The 15,591-nt window shown below is 41.3% G+C and overlaps 1 protein-coding gene across 2 annotated transcripts in view; it reads left to right on the top strand.

The window, feature by feature from the left end:
* The window catches only part of Golim4 (golgi integral membrane protein 4), an 81,004-nt gene extending 66,808 nt beyond the window's left edge, over positions 1–14,196 (top strand). For both annotated transcript variants that reach the window (XM_050147447.1, XM_050147446.1), the window contains 4 exons: positions 677–844; positions 1,184–1,252; positions 7,744–7,815; positions 8,207–14,196. In XM_050147447.1, coding sequence (XP_050003404.1) covers positions 677–844; positions 1,184–1,252; positions 7,744–7,815; positions 8,207–8,356 — 459 coding nt within the window. In that variant the 3' untranslated portion in view covers positions 8,357–14,196. The remainder of the gene's footprint in view (positions 1–676; positions 845–1,183; positions 1,253–7,743; positions 7,816–8,206) is intronic.
* Positions 14,197–15,591: the final 1,395 nt, after the last annotated feature.

Below are 15,591 nucleotides of genomic sequence, written 5' to 3'. Positions count from 1 at the left end.
TCAACAATATAAAACAAAAAAAAAAAAAAAAAAAAAAAAAAAAAAAGAAAGAAAAGAAAAAAAAATGTTAGGTAGGAGGAACTGCGATATGAAAGAAACACAGAGACACAGGATAGTATTGGGAGGGCAACTCAGTGTATGCTGAATACTGAATTTTCCTGTGTTTAATTTCCATACACTTTTATACCCTAATACAAAAAAAGGGGGGAAGAAGACAAAAGACTGCTTTAACATGCCACCAAGGACAACCAGAACAGTCGCTTGCTTCAATACTTGAGACATCAAGTCATTATTTCCTGAGTAAAGCATTTAGTGTTTGGGGTAGGATATGCAGTGAATATACCATAGACCGAGTATCCTGTAGGCAGCCACTCCCTATGTCAAACCTCCTATTTTAAAAATGAAGGAACAGGAATAGGCTTGAATTCTCTGACCTTTGCTCAGGGTGGTGCAGATCCACCTCTATGGGCCATCTTAATGTCCAAAACACCAAGTAACCACACCCTACGTCAGGATTTGTGGCCAACCTGTTGTCAAGAACTTTGAAAGACCTTCAAGCTCAAACTCTCTGACCTCCAGACAAGGTGGAAGAGACTCACATCTGTGGGTCCCCACATGAAGTACAGTCTCCTTTCCTGCCTCTGTGTTGACGTTTCCATTGAAATCTGTTTTCCAGACGGCAGCTGTGGAGGATATCAACCCAGCAGACGACCCCAACAATCAGGGGGAAGATGAATTTGAGGAAGCTGAGCAAGTGAGAGAAGAAACCCTGCCAGAGGAAAGTGAGGAGCAAAGACCAAGGGAGCCCAAGCGAGAGAATGCAGAGATGGATGAGCACTTGGTGGTAAGATGACGCCTGTCATGAAGAGCGGGTTCGGCCTGAGCATCTTAGTGAATGCCTTCTTTGCGGCAAAAAGCACGTAGTTCTGTGGGTTGAGAGACAGTTTGCCACATCAGCACAAAGTCCAGTTTTGGACGCTGTGTAAGATGGTATGCCTGTACCCCAAGAGTGAGGGAAGGGATGACACATACTGCTTTTGAGAAGTGAACATCGAGCATTGTCTGGTTACTGATGCATTTATGTGTTCACTTTTCATCACAATGTACTCATTCATTGACCCAGCATCCTGTGAGATGCTTCTCCAAGGTACGGTATCATGAGCATCTCCTTTTGTTTCAACAGATGGCAGGGAATCCAGACCAGCAGGAGGATAATGTTGATGAGCAGTACCAGGAAGAAGGAGAGGAAGAGGTATATGATTGGATGTATGGGACTGGGCACACTGGGAATACCACCTTCAGACAAACCTCGGCTCTGTTGACTTTGACATTCAGACTTAAATCAGAGAGATTTTAAATGACTTGAAATTTAGAATCAAGAAGACCTCTGGCAGACATAGATCCATGTGGTGTTTTTGAATATCCGTGCATGCATTTTCCCACATCAAAGAGAGAAGAACAAGGCTCTCTATATCCAGGGAGCATGCACTAACCCATATGCCTTTCTTTGTGGAATATTCTCTATGCCTTCTCAAACCCCACAGAGTGAACTGGGACCCATCTAAGCCACTCCAAGATTTTCTAGAAAGTCACCAGTCTTTCCTGCTGACCTCTTCTTTCATATGAGTACAAAATCGTAATTAAGCTTGATAATGAGGGCGGGGTCACCTGGCAAGTAAGAGGCCATGAGCTCAGTCTACAGCACCCTCCACCAAAAGAAAAAGGGAAAGAAATGGAAAGGAGGAGGTAAAATACAAAAGGAACTGGACTTCCCTTGAATTAAAATGCATTTAGATGGAGTTTCTTAATATTAAATTTTAATTTGCTTTCCATCGTAGATTTCTGGCATGTTACCACTAATGAATCTTATATAAAACCTATCCCAGTATCTTATTCCTCTGATTAATCAGTGAGGGTGGTGAGGGATTTTTCTGTCACAGCTGTCTTTTTAGTGAACTCTATGTGGAAGTCTTAGAGTTTTACCTCTACGAAGAGACACCATGACCACAACAATTCTTTTTTTTTAATAATTTTATTGAGCTTTACAGTTTTCTCTGCTCCCCTCCTGTCCTCTCCCCTCCCCTTCAACCCTCTCCCATGGTCCCCATGCTCCCAATTTTCTCAGGAGGGCTTGTCTTTTTCTACTTCCCATGTAGATTAGATCCATGTACATCTCTCTTAGGGTCCTCATTGTTGCCTAGGTTCTCTGGGATTGTGAATTGTAGGTTGGTTTTCTTTCCTTTAGGTTTAAAAACCACTTATGAGTGAGTACATATGATAATTGTCTTTCTGGATCTAGCTTACTTCACTCAATATGATGTTTTCTAGCTCCATCCATTTGCGTACAAATTTCAAGATGTCATTATTTTTTTTTTCTGCTGTGTAGTACTCTGCTGTGTAAATGTACCACATTTTCGTTATCCATTCTTTGGTCAATTCCTCTTTAAGGGCCTCAAAATTTCTCCTAATGTTAATTTTTAGATCATTTTCTCCTGCTTCATCTATATTTGGTTGTTCAAGTCTTGCTGTTGTGGGGCCTTTAGGTTTTACTGGGGTCGTGTTGCTCTTTGTGGTGTTGCGTATACCTTGTCTACTACCTATCTTTTCCTCTGATTGGTGTAGTTGGGGCTGTCCATAGACAAGTCAGTACTTCCCAAGTTAAAGCACTGGTTAAGAGCCACCTCATCATCGGGGTCTTGGGAACAGAAGGCTTTGTCCCTGGGGAGAAAGTACAGGTGAGATGGCAAACATTTGATGGTCTAGAGACAGGCCTCCAGGAAGAGAGCATGCTCAGAAAGTTTGTGCTCTGCAGTTGGGCACATGCACCCTCAGCTGCCTTCATGAATCACTGCCTCGTTCTTTCTGCCTCTGTCAGCTTTTTAGAGCCAATGCTAAAATTTGTGCTTATCCCAAGGAAAGAGAAAATGATGCTGCCCTTTATGACCACGGCCATGCCGTCTGTACCAGGCTGGATCCCTGCATCCCTCCTGCATTTCCCCTGCTGCCGTTCATCTTCATGAAGACCCAGAGATTGGCTTTTTGGAAAGAGCATTGGAGAAAGTAGCAGCCTTGAATATTAAGACATTTGCGGGAGAAAGCTATTCATCAGGGCTGCTTTTGTAACAGGATGTCTGGACCAGTAGTCCTTTGTTTCCTTAAGGAGGATAAGGGGGAGCTCTGGGGGATTAAGAGAGAAAGGGTTCACCTTGGCTTCCTTTTAAAAATTCAGCGGGGTAAACATAAAAGTTTAATCAGTATTTGCTGATTCCTTCGCAGCTCTGTAGTGTGATCTGTTAAGGTGAAGGAGAAAAACTGAGCTGTGAGCAGTATCTAGGATGGGAAGGAAAGAAAGCCAGGATGGAACGAAAAGGAAGACAGGAAAGAGCAGGCATGAAGGCAGAGAGGCTTGTGCTCTTCCACTGCAGCCAGCACCCAGAGGCGGTCCTCCCCTCCCTGCTTCCGTTGTTCCTCTCCTTGACTCAGCTGGACTGCTAACACCGTCCATGAAAGCCCCTGGCACACACATGCACACACGCACGCAGGTATATGCACACACGCACGCAGGTATGCAGGCACGCATGCGCCTGATATTTGGGACTACTGTCTGCAACTCTCGGGACGCTTTGCCTTCCAGTCTTAGCTGCCTGCCTGTCCACTGAGCATCCCTTGCACAGACTGTATTGAATTTTCCAGCTCTTTACATTATTCCGAGGCCTTCTGTAGAGGCCTGAAGAGCATCTGAAGAGCAGATAGTAAAGATGAGGTGCTGAGCAACCCACAGCAAGATGAACAGTGAACTAGAAGCATGGACGCATTGCATTGTTTTAGTATGGGAGGGGAGGGGGGTCCCATTCATGACACACTTTCAAAGTTGGGAGCTCTATAGGATCCTGCTAGGAAGGGAGGAAAAGAGGCCTTTTGAATAGGCACAGGTTTTTTAAACCTTGCAGATCAGCCATTGTAGCTAACGCTTTTGAAGGTCTTTGACTGTCTCACAGCCACTACCTCCGAAACCTCTCGTGCTCAGCTTCTTAAGGCTAGGTTCCCTAGGTACACAGTTCTCTCATATGTAGAAGAAAAGTGTCACTGCCTACACAAGCACTAAGTCAGCTGCTGTTGTTTGCTTTGTTTTGTTTAACCACTAAGCAAGGTTTGCCCCATTTGGTAGGATACTTTTCTGCAGTTTCTCAAGCTACAAACTTTCAGGCTACAAATGAGAAGTAGAAGTGTTGTGGTATTTTTGATAAAGCCTGTGCTAGCTGTAGCGGGATATTAAGGTAAACTGTTGTGGATGGTGTATGTAATGGTCAGAGGTGAGCTTTTGACCTGGGGCTGCCAGCTTAAGCATGGCGTAAAGCTCAGGAATACAACACCATCTCTTCTTCTTTAGCAATGCAGTTAAGATGAACTTGGGTTACTTTTGTTTCCAATATGATTGATGCATTAATATTACATAAGTAAGAGCCTGTTGTCTCTATGGCTAAAATATTATCGAATATCATTTTTGATTAATCAAAGAGCCATTTAAATCATAAGTTTACAACTATAATTATGACAATTGGGGCACAAACTAAAATTTCTACAGTAGACCCACTGAGTAGAGAAAGGGAGAAACGTTCTTAGAAAGTTTATTAATTCCCCGCCATGCATCCTTAGCCAGCATCCACTGTACTCAGAAATAGATCATCCTCAGCTGTGACCAGGAGTCACTTTGAGAAGCCCATGAAGAATACAAACCTCTAGAACAACTCTACCCTGTGGAATTTGGATCTTCTCTTTCAAGGGCCCTAAAAATCAGAGCCCTTCAGAAGCTCACTTTCCATGCAGTAGATACTGATATTTCGGGATCTTCTGTTTAGATAAATAGTCCTAGGGAGAGCAGCTCTAGATCGACTTTGCAAAATGTCACCAGCCAGGTGGTGTTGGTGCAGGCCTTTAATCCCCGCCCGGGAGGGGGGCAGGCAGAGGCAGGTGGATCTCTTTGAGTTCATAGCCAGCCTGGTCTACAAGAGCTAGTTCCAGGATAGGCACCACCAGAGAAGCCCTGTATTGAAAAACAAAAGTAAATAAATAAAACAAGACCAAAAAAAAAAAAAAAAAGCAAAAGTGTGGGTGGGCTCCTGAACTTATGTGAACGGTTACACACATTTGCTAAACATTTTCTCATTGAATGCTTAAAAAAGGACCTGCAGCTCTCAGACTGCTCCTACCCCAACACACACATAATCGCCAAATGCTGTGAATTTTTATTTAACACTTTTATTGCATGTATAAGAAATCTGAGCTTCAGAAAGGAGAGTTACGTTTTTCAGAAGTATATAATTTGTTGTTTATTGCTTACCCAGGGCTGGTGTAAAGTTGACATTATTAAGTCTACCAAGAACTCAAAGTTAATGGGAGGGAGTTCTTTGTGGGAGTAATATAGAAAGAACAATAGAACCAGAAAGTCATCATGATGTAACTTTTGAATAAAACAATCGACTTAAGACATAGTCATCAATGAATGACATCACTACCTGAACAGAGGTCAGAGAACTTGCTGTGGAGCATGGGCTGTCAACATCTGATGTCACTGACCAAGGACGACCTTGCTGTAATTAGAACAAACATGCACAGGGTGCATGGTGTCGAGATGAAACCAGGAAGTTTTCAGCCCCGCTCTGAAATGCCCTTGGCTTTTACGTTGAAGCCAAATTTGCTCACACTTAATGCTAGCTTCACTCACAGGAAATATAAGGACCTAAAGGAATGGCTGGAGGGATGGCTGAAGGCATACCAGACTGAAGTGCACCTAGAGTTTTTGGTGTTTTTTTTTTTTTTTAAGAAAAAAGAATGAAAGGAATCCCATGTTATGCATAATCTTTGTTTAGATTGTGGTTAGGGCAAAGTGACTGCACATGGATTCTTATAACAGTTAGCATCTTACACTAATAAGATGTAGTGGCATTTCAGTTATATTTTAATAAAGCCAACCCTTTAATGTAGGAAGACTCACAGTTGTAGTCCCTGTACTGAAAAGGCTGTTGTACAAAAGGACCACTGGTTGATGCCTGATTGGGTCACTTAATGAGTTTCCATGTCAAAAAGTTAGTCAAGAAAGTGTGATTGTGGGCTAGCCAGTATATATAGAGCACAGGGTTACCGAAGCTATCAGATGTGATAACACATTGTTTGTATAGAGAGACGTGCATTGCCAGAGATGTATACCATGGAATGTACTTGCCATTACATGGAAACAGCAAGATGTGTAGAAATTTTAAGACTAATTCAGCAAAAGGCCAAGGCCATGTCTCAGTTGTTAAAATATTTATGATATAAGCTTGAATGTTTGAGTTAGGTTTGCAGCAATCACATTTTAAAAAAATAACTAAAAATCTTGATAGCACACACTTGTAATCCTTCCATTGGGAAGACAGGGAGAGGAGGGTCCCTGGGGCTCACAGGCCAGACTAGGCAAATAGGTGAGCTTCAGGATGGATGAGAGACTGAGTTTAAAAAATAAATAGGAGCCAGGCGGTGGTAGCGCACGCACGCCTTTAATCCCAGCACTCGGGAGGCAGAGGCAGGCAGATCTATGTGAGTTCGAGACCAGCCTGGTCTACAAGAGCTAGTCCCAGGACAGGCTCCAAAACCATAGAGAAACCCTGTCTCGAAAAACCAAAAAATAAATAAATAAATAAACAAACAAACAAATAAATAAATAGGGTGAAAGATTGAGGAAGAAACCTGACATTGACTTCTGACCTCCCATTTCTAGTGCACCTGCACACTCACACACACACACACACACGCACACACACACTCATGAACATATACACACAGAGGCATATACGTAATTCACTGAAAAAGTAGTCTTGTCATAGATGAAGCAAGTATGACCATCTTGAGATTAATGGCTATAAAAGTCTTACTAAGTGATTCTCTTTATTGGCACTTTATTGAGGGTTACCATAATGAAAACTGTTTCCCCAGCATGCTGAAACAAATCTGTAATCACAGCACTCCAGGAATTGAGGCAGGGAGATTGTGAGCTTGAGATGATGACACCCTGCCTGAAACCAAAGCAAAACCTCGCTGTTCATATAGAAAGAAATGTTTAGAGACAAGCCTTTTGTTCAGGTGTGTCTTTCTACACAATATATAGTAAGAGATAGAAAACTCCAATAAACACAACCTGTTTTGTAAATACAGTTTTATTGAAACAGAGAGCCAGGTCCGTCTTTGAGAATCACACTGACTTTTAAATTTCTCTTTTTGACAGTTTCATATATTCATATAATAAATTTTAACCATTTTCCCCTCCATTACCCTTTTCCATCCTCCACCCTCATCCCATTCCCTTTCCCTCTGGGATGCTTCTTTTCAACGATTCTTCTTCCTACATTCACATCTTCCTATTTGATGTGGCCCACTGAGTTGAATTAGATTTCTTGCCCAAGCATGAGCAGGAGGTGATTTACTGGAGCACATGCATCTTCTAAGTGCTACGCCACTGAAGAAAAAGGCACCTGTTCCTCCAGCAACCATTAACTGCCAACAGTTTCTACAGAGGTGTATTGCACACTTCCGTACGCCTACTGGACAAGTCAAACTTTTGACTTGTATCATTTTTCAACGTTCATTTTAGTTCCTTTTTTTTTTGTAAAGATGTGCAATTCTGAATGAATGTCTTAGAAACCGCAACATTTCACCACACATGTTTAAATGGGAAAGATTCACTTGGTATTTGTGATTGTGTTTTAGGTTCAGGAAGATCTGACTGAAGAGAAGAAAAGGGAATTAGAGCACAATGCTGAAGAGACCTATGGTGATAATGTATGTTTTACTTCCTTGAATGTGAGCGTGCATGTGTATGTGTGCCAACATGAATGTATGCAGGAATGTGTGTTTTTGCCTACACTGCTCAGGAATGTCACATTTACACATCTAAATCACACACATCCACACAGAGACCAGCTGCACTCTCTCTGTACCTCTAAGTAAATGACAAATTTAGCAGGCCCGCCTAGAATTAAGAAACGTTATGATCTGAAACACTGCGAGGCTGTGGTGGGTGGTGCTGTTGATGAGGTCATTTTCTTCACGCCTTCTCTTCCTCCAAAATGAATTACGTTGCATCCTTTGTTGCAGAGTATTATCCATCACAAACTCTACATTCACTCTTAGTTTGTTGTTTTTGTTTTTGTCTTTTTCTTTTATCTTTTAGGCTGATGATAAAAATAATGATGGCGAAGAACCAGGAGCTCCAGATGGTGCCCATTCCAAAAGAAGGGAGGAGCATTATGAAGAGGAGGAAGATGAGGAAGAAGAGGGGGCCGCTATCGCTGAGAAATCACATCGGAGAGCAGAAATGTAGCTGGACCCAATTTCTAGGCTACGCTCAGCCATCCATTTTTTTTTTCAAGCTGCTCTAAAACAAGTCCCGCCTACTGAATTCTAGAATATTTAATTACAAACAAAAGTAAGGGTTTAGACTTTTTTAACTTTTATATTAGAAATGCTATACATTTATATGAATATATTTTGATAACTTAGAACTTCTTTTATAGTCAAGTTAAACATGGAGAAGAAGGAAAAACAATCAGACATGCCTTCAGGTCTGACTCTCACTCCTCAGAGACGGTGTGATGTTGGAAAGTGCTTGGCTTTGGTGCATGTCTCAGCTCGTTACTTTTTTCTTTTCTGGCTTCCAGGGAGTCTACCGTTTATATTGGATAAAAGGCAGGATTGGATTTAGAAACAAGATGTACTGAAAAACACTGTGCAAATGTCGAGGGAATGACCGGTAGGTAGCCTAGTGGCTATTCCTGCAGGTTCTTAGGTACGGCTCTGATAGGATGTCACTGCTACAGGCTGTCTGGAAATGAGATCCCTCTGCGCCTTTGACATGTAATTGGAAAGGTGTGTGTGTGTGTGTGTGTGTGTGTGTGTCAGAGCAAAGACATTGTGTTTTCAAACTTTCAGGTTAGTTAGCAGTGCTGAAAGATCACAGCTGCCATGTTCGAGAGGAATCAAGTATGAAAATCGAGTAATATTAATACCCCTAGGAAAGTATCTTGGACTTGGTCTTTAGTTATAGAGGCCAAACAAGGGCTGACACACTTAGAAACTGATCGAGTCTGTGTGAAGTTGCTTCCTGGGTGACCTCCCAGTCTCCATTTTTTCTTATCTAAAGTCTCTTAGTTATATTCTCCTTGGTATCCAGTTTCTACAGCACATATTTCTCCCTTAAGCTCTGTGCCTTGGTATGTAACTATTTGGATCACAGCTATCGATATGAAAGCATGCAATGTTACAGTTTAATAAGATTATTTTTCAGAACTATATCGTGAAATATCTATAGCACTATGATAAGAACTGCACCCTCAGTGGCTTTACTGTTTACCCAGAATTGACCTGCCTTCGACTATATATAAGGCATTTTAATGGCTGTGAGTAATAATACATCCCTTAGGAGAAAATACAAAGTGGAAATTTTTCCCATAAATGAGCACATATTTCAGCTTGGATCATCAATATGGTTAAACACGTAGAACTGGGTCACAATTCATCTGTGTGTGGTTTTTAAATGCCACTTTCAAAATCATAAATGAATTTCATTTTGTGCTCTTATGGTATGAATGTAATTTTAGTTTTTAATAGCCACAGTCATGTGTATGTGTGCATAGAACTGTTCCGTATTTTGGATTACTAGTAGCCATAAATCAAATCTCATCTTTATGTATAAAAGCCCCACTATGTAATGTAAAATGTATAATATTGTACATAATACTCAGAATACAATTATTTTGGTAAATTAGTTTGTATTTTAATGTCCCGGTTGCAGTATTTAATTATTTGAAACATATTGAACCTAGGGTATTAACCAATAAAGATATGAAAAGTGAGGGGTAAGTCTTTTAAAGCATATAATTTCTTAGTAGTTTGTGAGCTACAGTTTTTCTTTATAAGAAGAATATAAATCAATGAATTATTAAATGCCTTTGCCAAACTGCTTCACTTCCTTTCTTTTTCTGCTTTGATTGGCGCTTGAGTTCTCTTCCTCCATCATCTTACTGAAAGAAGGAACTAAGGACTTTCATTGTCTTTAAGCTAACTTTGGGGACTACAAATAAGAAATTGCTCTTTAAAAGCATGAGAAAGCATGAGTGTCATGTTTACTTAATTACCAGTCACAAACCATTCTGGATTAGTTCTAACTCCATGTTAGAAGAGCATTCTAGTGAGAACTAAATCCAGATGTGATCCCCATTAGCGAAAAGAACAGATGTAAATTATCAGTTAGATTCATCTTTCCAAGTACTCTGTAACTTTTGGTTGGCCAAGAGTCAGAGGAGTGCTGGGGAAAGAATTCAGTTGGTTCAGTACTTGATGTCTAAGCGTGAGGGCTTGTTATAGCCCTAGCACCTAGACAAATAAGCACAATGCACTGTCATCTGAGCATTTGAAAGGTGTAAGCAAGAGGATCTCTGAGGCTTGCAGGCTAGCCAGAGTAGATGAAGATACCAAATGTGGATTTCTGCTTCCACGTACACAGAAGTCAAAGTATTTCGTGCCCAAGAATTTATTAGAAGGAAAGGAAAGCACTCAATGAGGCATGGGTGCCTAGTATAGAGCAAAAGAGCGCAGACGCAGTGAATCGCTATTAGCAAGTGATCAGAGAAGATCTATTGATACAGAGCATCACCTGAGCCGCAGGTACCAGTAACTGACTCTTAGCAAGGAAAAGGACTGGCGTGTATTGAATGCCTTCACAGTGTGTGAAGTAGGAGACCTGGGCTCTCTTCAGTTCTCGGTGCTCCCTTGTCACTGAGGGCATTTCCTTTTAGGTTGATGAAGTGGCCATTGGAACATTTGATACGTTTGCCTACTCTGGATTTGTCATTTTGTGTGTGTGTAGCTCTTGAGACACCTCATGATCCATTCATAATAAAGCAGGACTAGAGTATGCCGCCTTCATTCAGATATCTTCCTGCAGCTGTTCTGTGTCTTCCGTGGTTCCTTTGTGTGTACTTCCTGACTGCTTTCTCAGTTCGGCTGAGACTGCTTCTTACATCTTCCCCTAAGCACTGGTACCAGGTATCCTGTCTCTGATTGACCCTTCTCCTGTGTCTCATTTATTTTCTCAGCCCAATTTTCTACGTCCCATTCTATCCCCAAAGCCATAATTTTCAAAACTGCATTTGCTTTTACCTTATAAAACCTACTTCTCTTTCTAAAATGTGTCTTCTTTCACTAAGTTTTACCAAATAGAAGCATGAAGTCCATCTTTAATTCCGTCTTCCCACTCCACAGGCTACTACCAACATACCTTCTGTCTGCCCACTGTCCTGGTCCAGACTCACTTATCAATATTTCCCTGCAGAGTTTCCTTGTTCCTAACCCCTAAAGCCTGAATCAGTAGGACTGTAAAGATAACCTTACCACCCCACTAATGCGCAGTCATTTAAGAAATTTCCAAACCTGTAAACACAGTCCATACAATTCTTCGTGATGTAGCCCCGCCTTAATTCTTGAGCCTAGTAAGTTACTTTTTAATATGAACTACGATAAGTATGATTTGTGTATGTCAAACACATCCTTCTCTGATTTCCTTGATAACTAAACTTGGTCCTGGCCTCTGGATGAAAACTGACCAGCAGAGCTGATGGTATACTTCATCTATTGGAAAAGGCACATGATCCAGGCAGGACAGGTAATTGACTCAACACATACCAATTTGATTTCCTCTCTGAGGCATTGTTATCGGAAGGCAATTTCAATATGGTGTCCCCGAGCACTTTGTAACAGTGTTTATCATGCCCTGGCTTTTCAAGGATATCAGAGCAAGCAGCCTCCAAAGCTAGAGATATATAGCCCTTGGCCATAGGGTGGGTGTGTCTTCTGGTTTACCTTCAGGTCAAGATTTGGACAAGTTTGCTAGAAGAACCTTAATAAAATGAGGGATCCCTACAATAGGGAATCAGACATCATACATCAGGAACTTACAAGGATGGAATATGACTTCATCCATGATGCTTGGAAGGGAAGGGACTAGTGTGAAGATGAAAGGGGGAAGCCCCTGCCGCCTCTGATCCAGGTGTGCAGAGTTCTCTCCTTTCCTGGATGATTTCTTTGAGTCTCCCCTAGGCTAGCAGCTCCTTCAGGAACTGCCTTCTAAGTTGGAATATACTTAATGACCAATTGTGTCTCACAGAGACTTGAGGAGTCACTGCCACACAGTGAGAACCGTAGATACAATACAAGGGAGTTTCAGGATGGCTGTGTTCTCCTAAGACTTTATGTAAACAAAGCTGGGTACCTCTGCAACTACAGAATGCTGATCTACATGGCCCAAATACTTAATGGGTAAAAACAGTACTTCGACAGGAAACAGGATTTTGAAGCCTTCAGGAATTATGGATATCTATTCCTTTGTTGTTATCCCTTTCATTTTTTAGTTGGCAAGCACTCAGCAGTATCCGGGCTGCTACATCTGTACACCATTTTAAATAATTGGAAATGAAATATTTTTGTCCTTTACCATCTTGGCTGACCTTGTTCTCCCCATTGCCTGCATGTTCCTAATGGAGCTTGAAATTAAATGTCATTTCTGTTTATCTGTTATCACATATTTCTGTTTTCGTATTAACACATCTACAGCATTGCCCTGAAAGTACATGTCTTCAGAAGAACTGCTTCATTGGACAACATGGTCTTGAGCAAGACCAGACGATGTCTTTTGATCTCGTGTGTTCTTTCTTCTCTGAAGATACGTGTACCAATTATATTTGGTGGCCCACTCACTCGTTACGGTTTTGAGAGTTTGGGGTGTTTGTGGGTATTTGACTTTTGTTAAGTTCATTTGCTCTACTAGAATTAGTCATGAAAATTGTTGTTATTTACGTATTTTAATTTTAACACACAGTCTTGCTAAGTTGCCCAGATTGGATCTGAAGTTTCAATTCTCCTCGCTTTACTCCTCTATTAGTTATAATTCATGGTCCGCAAGCCCTGGGTCTGGCTTAGATGTGGATATGTGAGAGCATGTGCTGTGGAGCTCAGGGGACAACCTCAGGTGTCGTTTTGTCTGAGTTCTCCACCTCCATGTTTAAAAGAGGGTTTTTGATTTTCTTTCATTTGCCTGGAACTTGCCAAGAGGCGAGGCTGGCTGGACACTGAGTCCCAGAGACTTGCCTGTTTGTCTCCTTAACACTAGGATAACAGGTGAGTATCACTGTTCCTGGCACGTTTAGAACATGTGTCTAATCAAACTCAGGTGCTCGTAGCTGTGCAGCATGCATATAACCAAGTGAGCTATCTCTCTCTAGCCATACCTTAAACATTTCAATAAGTGCAGTCAAAATATCTTTTATATCCCTCAACTCTAGCCAATTACTTTCTGTGATGGTTTCAAAGTTTGTTGAGGGAATCTTCTGGAGTCTAGCTTTGCTTCTCTTGAGTGTGCAAAGAATTTACTTATTGGCTTAAGAAAACTAAAATTTAAGAGGAATAACCATGTGGGACTCAGAGGTCAGATTCTAAAAGATAACGTATCCTCCTCGCTCTGGGTTTTGAATCGCTCACTATGAAATGCCAGCAACCAAATCTCGAGGACTACACAGCCAGCCTTTGGGGAAGCCCTTCCTCCACACCGACTGGAGCTGATGTTTCCTGACAATGGCAACATAAGAGAACTCGGAGGGAGTCAATCCTCAAAATCCTGTCAAGCCTTCAGATGATGCATCTGCATTGTGTGACATGGGAAGCGTGTGCAGAGCAACCCAGAAATGTCATTTCAGACTCCCCTAGAGTTTGAAAAACACGGCAATAGCTATGGCATCCATTTCTGAGTGGTTTGTAAGTCAAAGGAAAGTGGGTAGTGTCGACTCTGGCGTACAGCCACACTGCCAGTGCCCCTGGCCATCTAGCCAGGTGCTCCGCTCTGTTAGCGTGGAAGGTGGAGTTCAACCAATGAGCCAAACAAGTTGAAGCCAGTTTATTTGTTGAAAATTGTTAGATGATTTAAGAGATATCTATAGCCTCTCTACCTTGTCTATACCCTTGGTAACTTTTTGTTTGTTTTTACTGTGTTGTTTCGTTTAAGAGATTCCAAGTCTTTTCTCAATAAAATGAGATCAAGATCTCTGAGAAAAAAAGTCTAGACACCAGTATTTATTTAAAAAAAAAAAAAGTCATCCCAACAAATTGTCATTGCAGGGACACTATGATTCTAGATGGATAAAGCATGCAAGGCAGCTTCATGGAGGTCAGAAGTCTGACTGTAGGGGTAGTTATACAAATCTGTATATGTATTAAAATTCATAGAATTGTCCACAATAAAATTCTACTTTTACTGAATGGTAATTGAAAATGAAATAATGTAGCCTATGCATTGTTTTTGAAAGCCCCCAGATGATTAATGATCCGCAAGGGTTAAGTACCTCTGTCTGTCCTCTTTAGGGATGATCAACCACCCTCTGGTGTAAGCATTCATAACTCTGGTGTAACCTGTTTACCCATTAACTAACTGCCTGTATCTAGACACACCCCCAAAACCTCCTGTATGGATGTATCGAATGGTCTATGCTGCAGTATTTTACAGTAAATTACAAATCCTGTAAACTTGAGCTGTTGCTGTCTCTTGTAGATTCTCACTGGGGAATTTGAGGATACTGCATGAGGGAATTGTTTGAACCAAAATTCCTACTCATCTCTGCTCTTAGAGGAAAAACACAAACAGATTTCTTTGCCTCCAAACATTGCTCCGCAACCCTATGAACTGTGGCTTCCAAAGAACAGCAAAGACTCCCCAAAGAAGAATATTGTAGATGTTAAGTTTTCTTTCTGACTAGAGCAATGGAAAGAAATAAATTTATCACAAAGGCATAAAAGTATGTAATTATGTACTAATTGTGTGGTGTACAAATTTCAAAAACAATACTCTGCCCGTCTGTACTTCATTGAAGGTCACTATCTCATAATACTTCTGTGGGACGGAAATCGTGACTCATTCTCAGGGACGTCTCTGCTTCTTCCTGTGTGGAGGGGAGGGAGCAGTCTTGTCACAGGTGGCTCCAGGCCCCGCTTAGGAGCATGACACAAACTCCTCAGATGCCGGGGCTTGCTTTATGAAGTACGATATTGGCCTATCGGCAGCACCATTCAGATAGGAGTAAGGGCTGCTAGATTATCTGCCCCACTCACTCGATTCTGTCCTGCCCTTCCCTCCTTTCACATTCTCGTGGAGCAAGAAGCTGGAAATCAAAAGTGAAATCTTATTTTAAAGGCCCCCCAAATCTAAATCTGGCTATGTTTTCTTCCTCTTTTGAGGAAGAAAGTGTAGTCGTTGAAGCCTCATTAGAACTTTCAATTTACAAAATGCAGAAAGATTTCAAGCGAAGTGGAAATTATTTTACCCTCATGATTAGAGTTATTCTGTCTGGGAGAGTAAGAAAAGACTAGGTAGTTCATTTGGCAAAAGAAAGCTGAAGAATAATTATGAAAATCTGCCCCATTCATACCCTTAAACTTAATAACCAGCAAATTTTGCTTTTATGGTTTTGACTTGTGACAAACTCAGAGCATATATTAGGGAGAAGGGAATGACTG

Source organism: Alexandromys fortis, unplaced genomic scaffold (genome assembly GCF_014885135.2).
Source record: "Alexandromys fortis isolate MF-2015 unplaced genomic scaffold, M_Fortis_MF-2015_v1.1 scaffold_53, whole genome shotgun sequence".
Lineage (NCBI taxonomy): Eukaryota > Metazoa > Chordata > Mammalia > Rodentia > Cricetidae > Alexandromys > Alexandromys fortis.
Note: the sequence above shows the minus strand (reverse complement) of the source record. Positions and strands in the feature narration are given on the sequence as shown.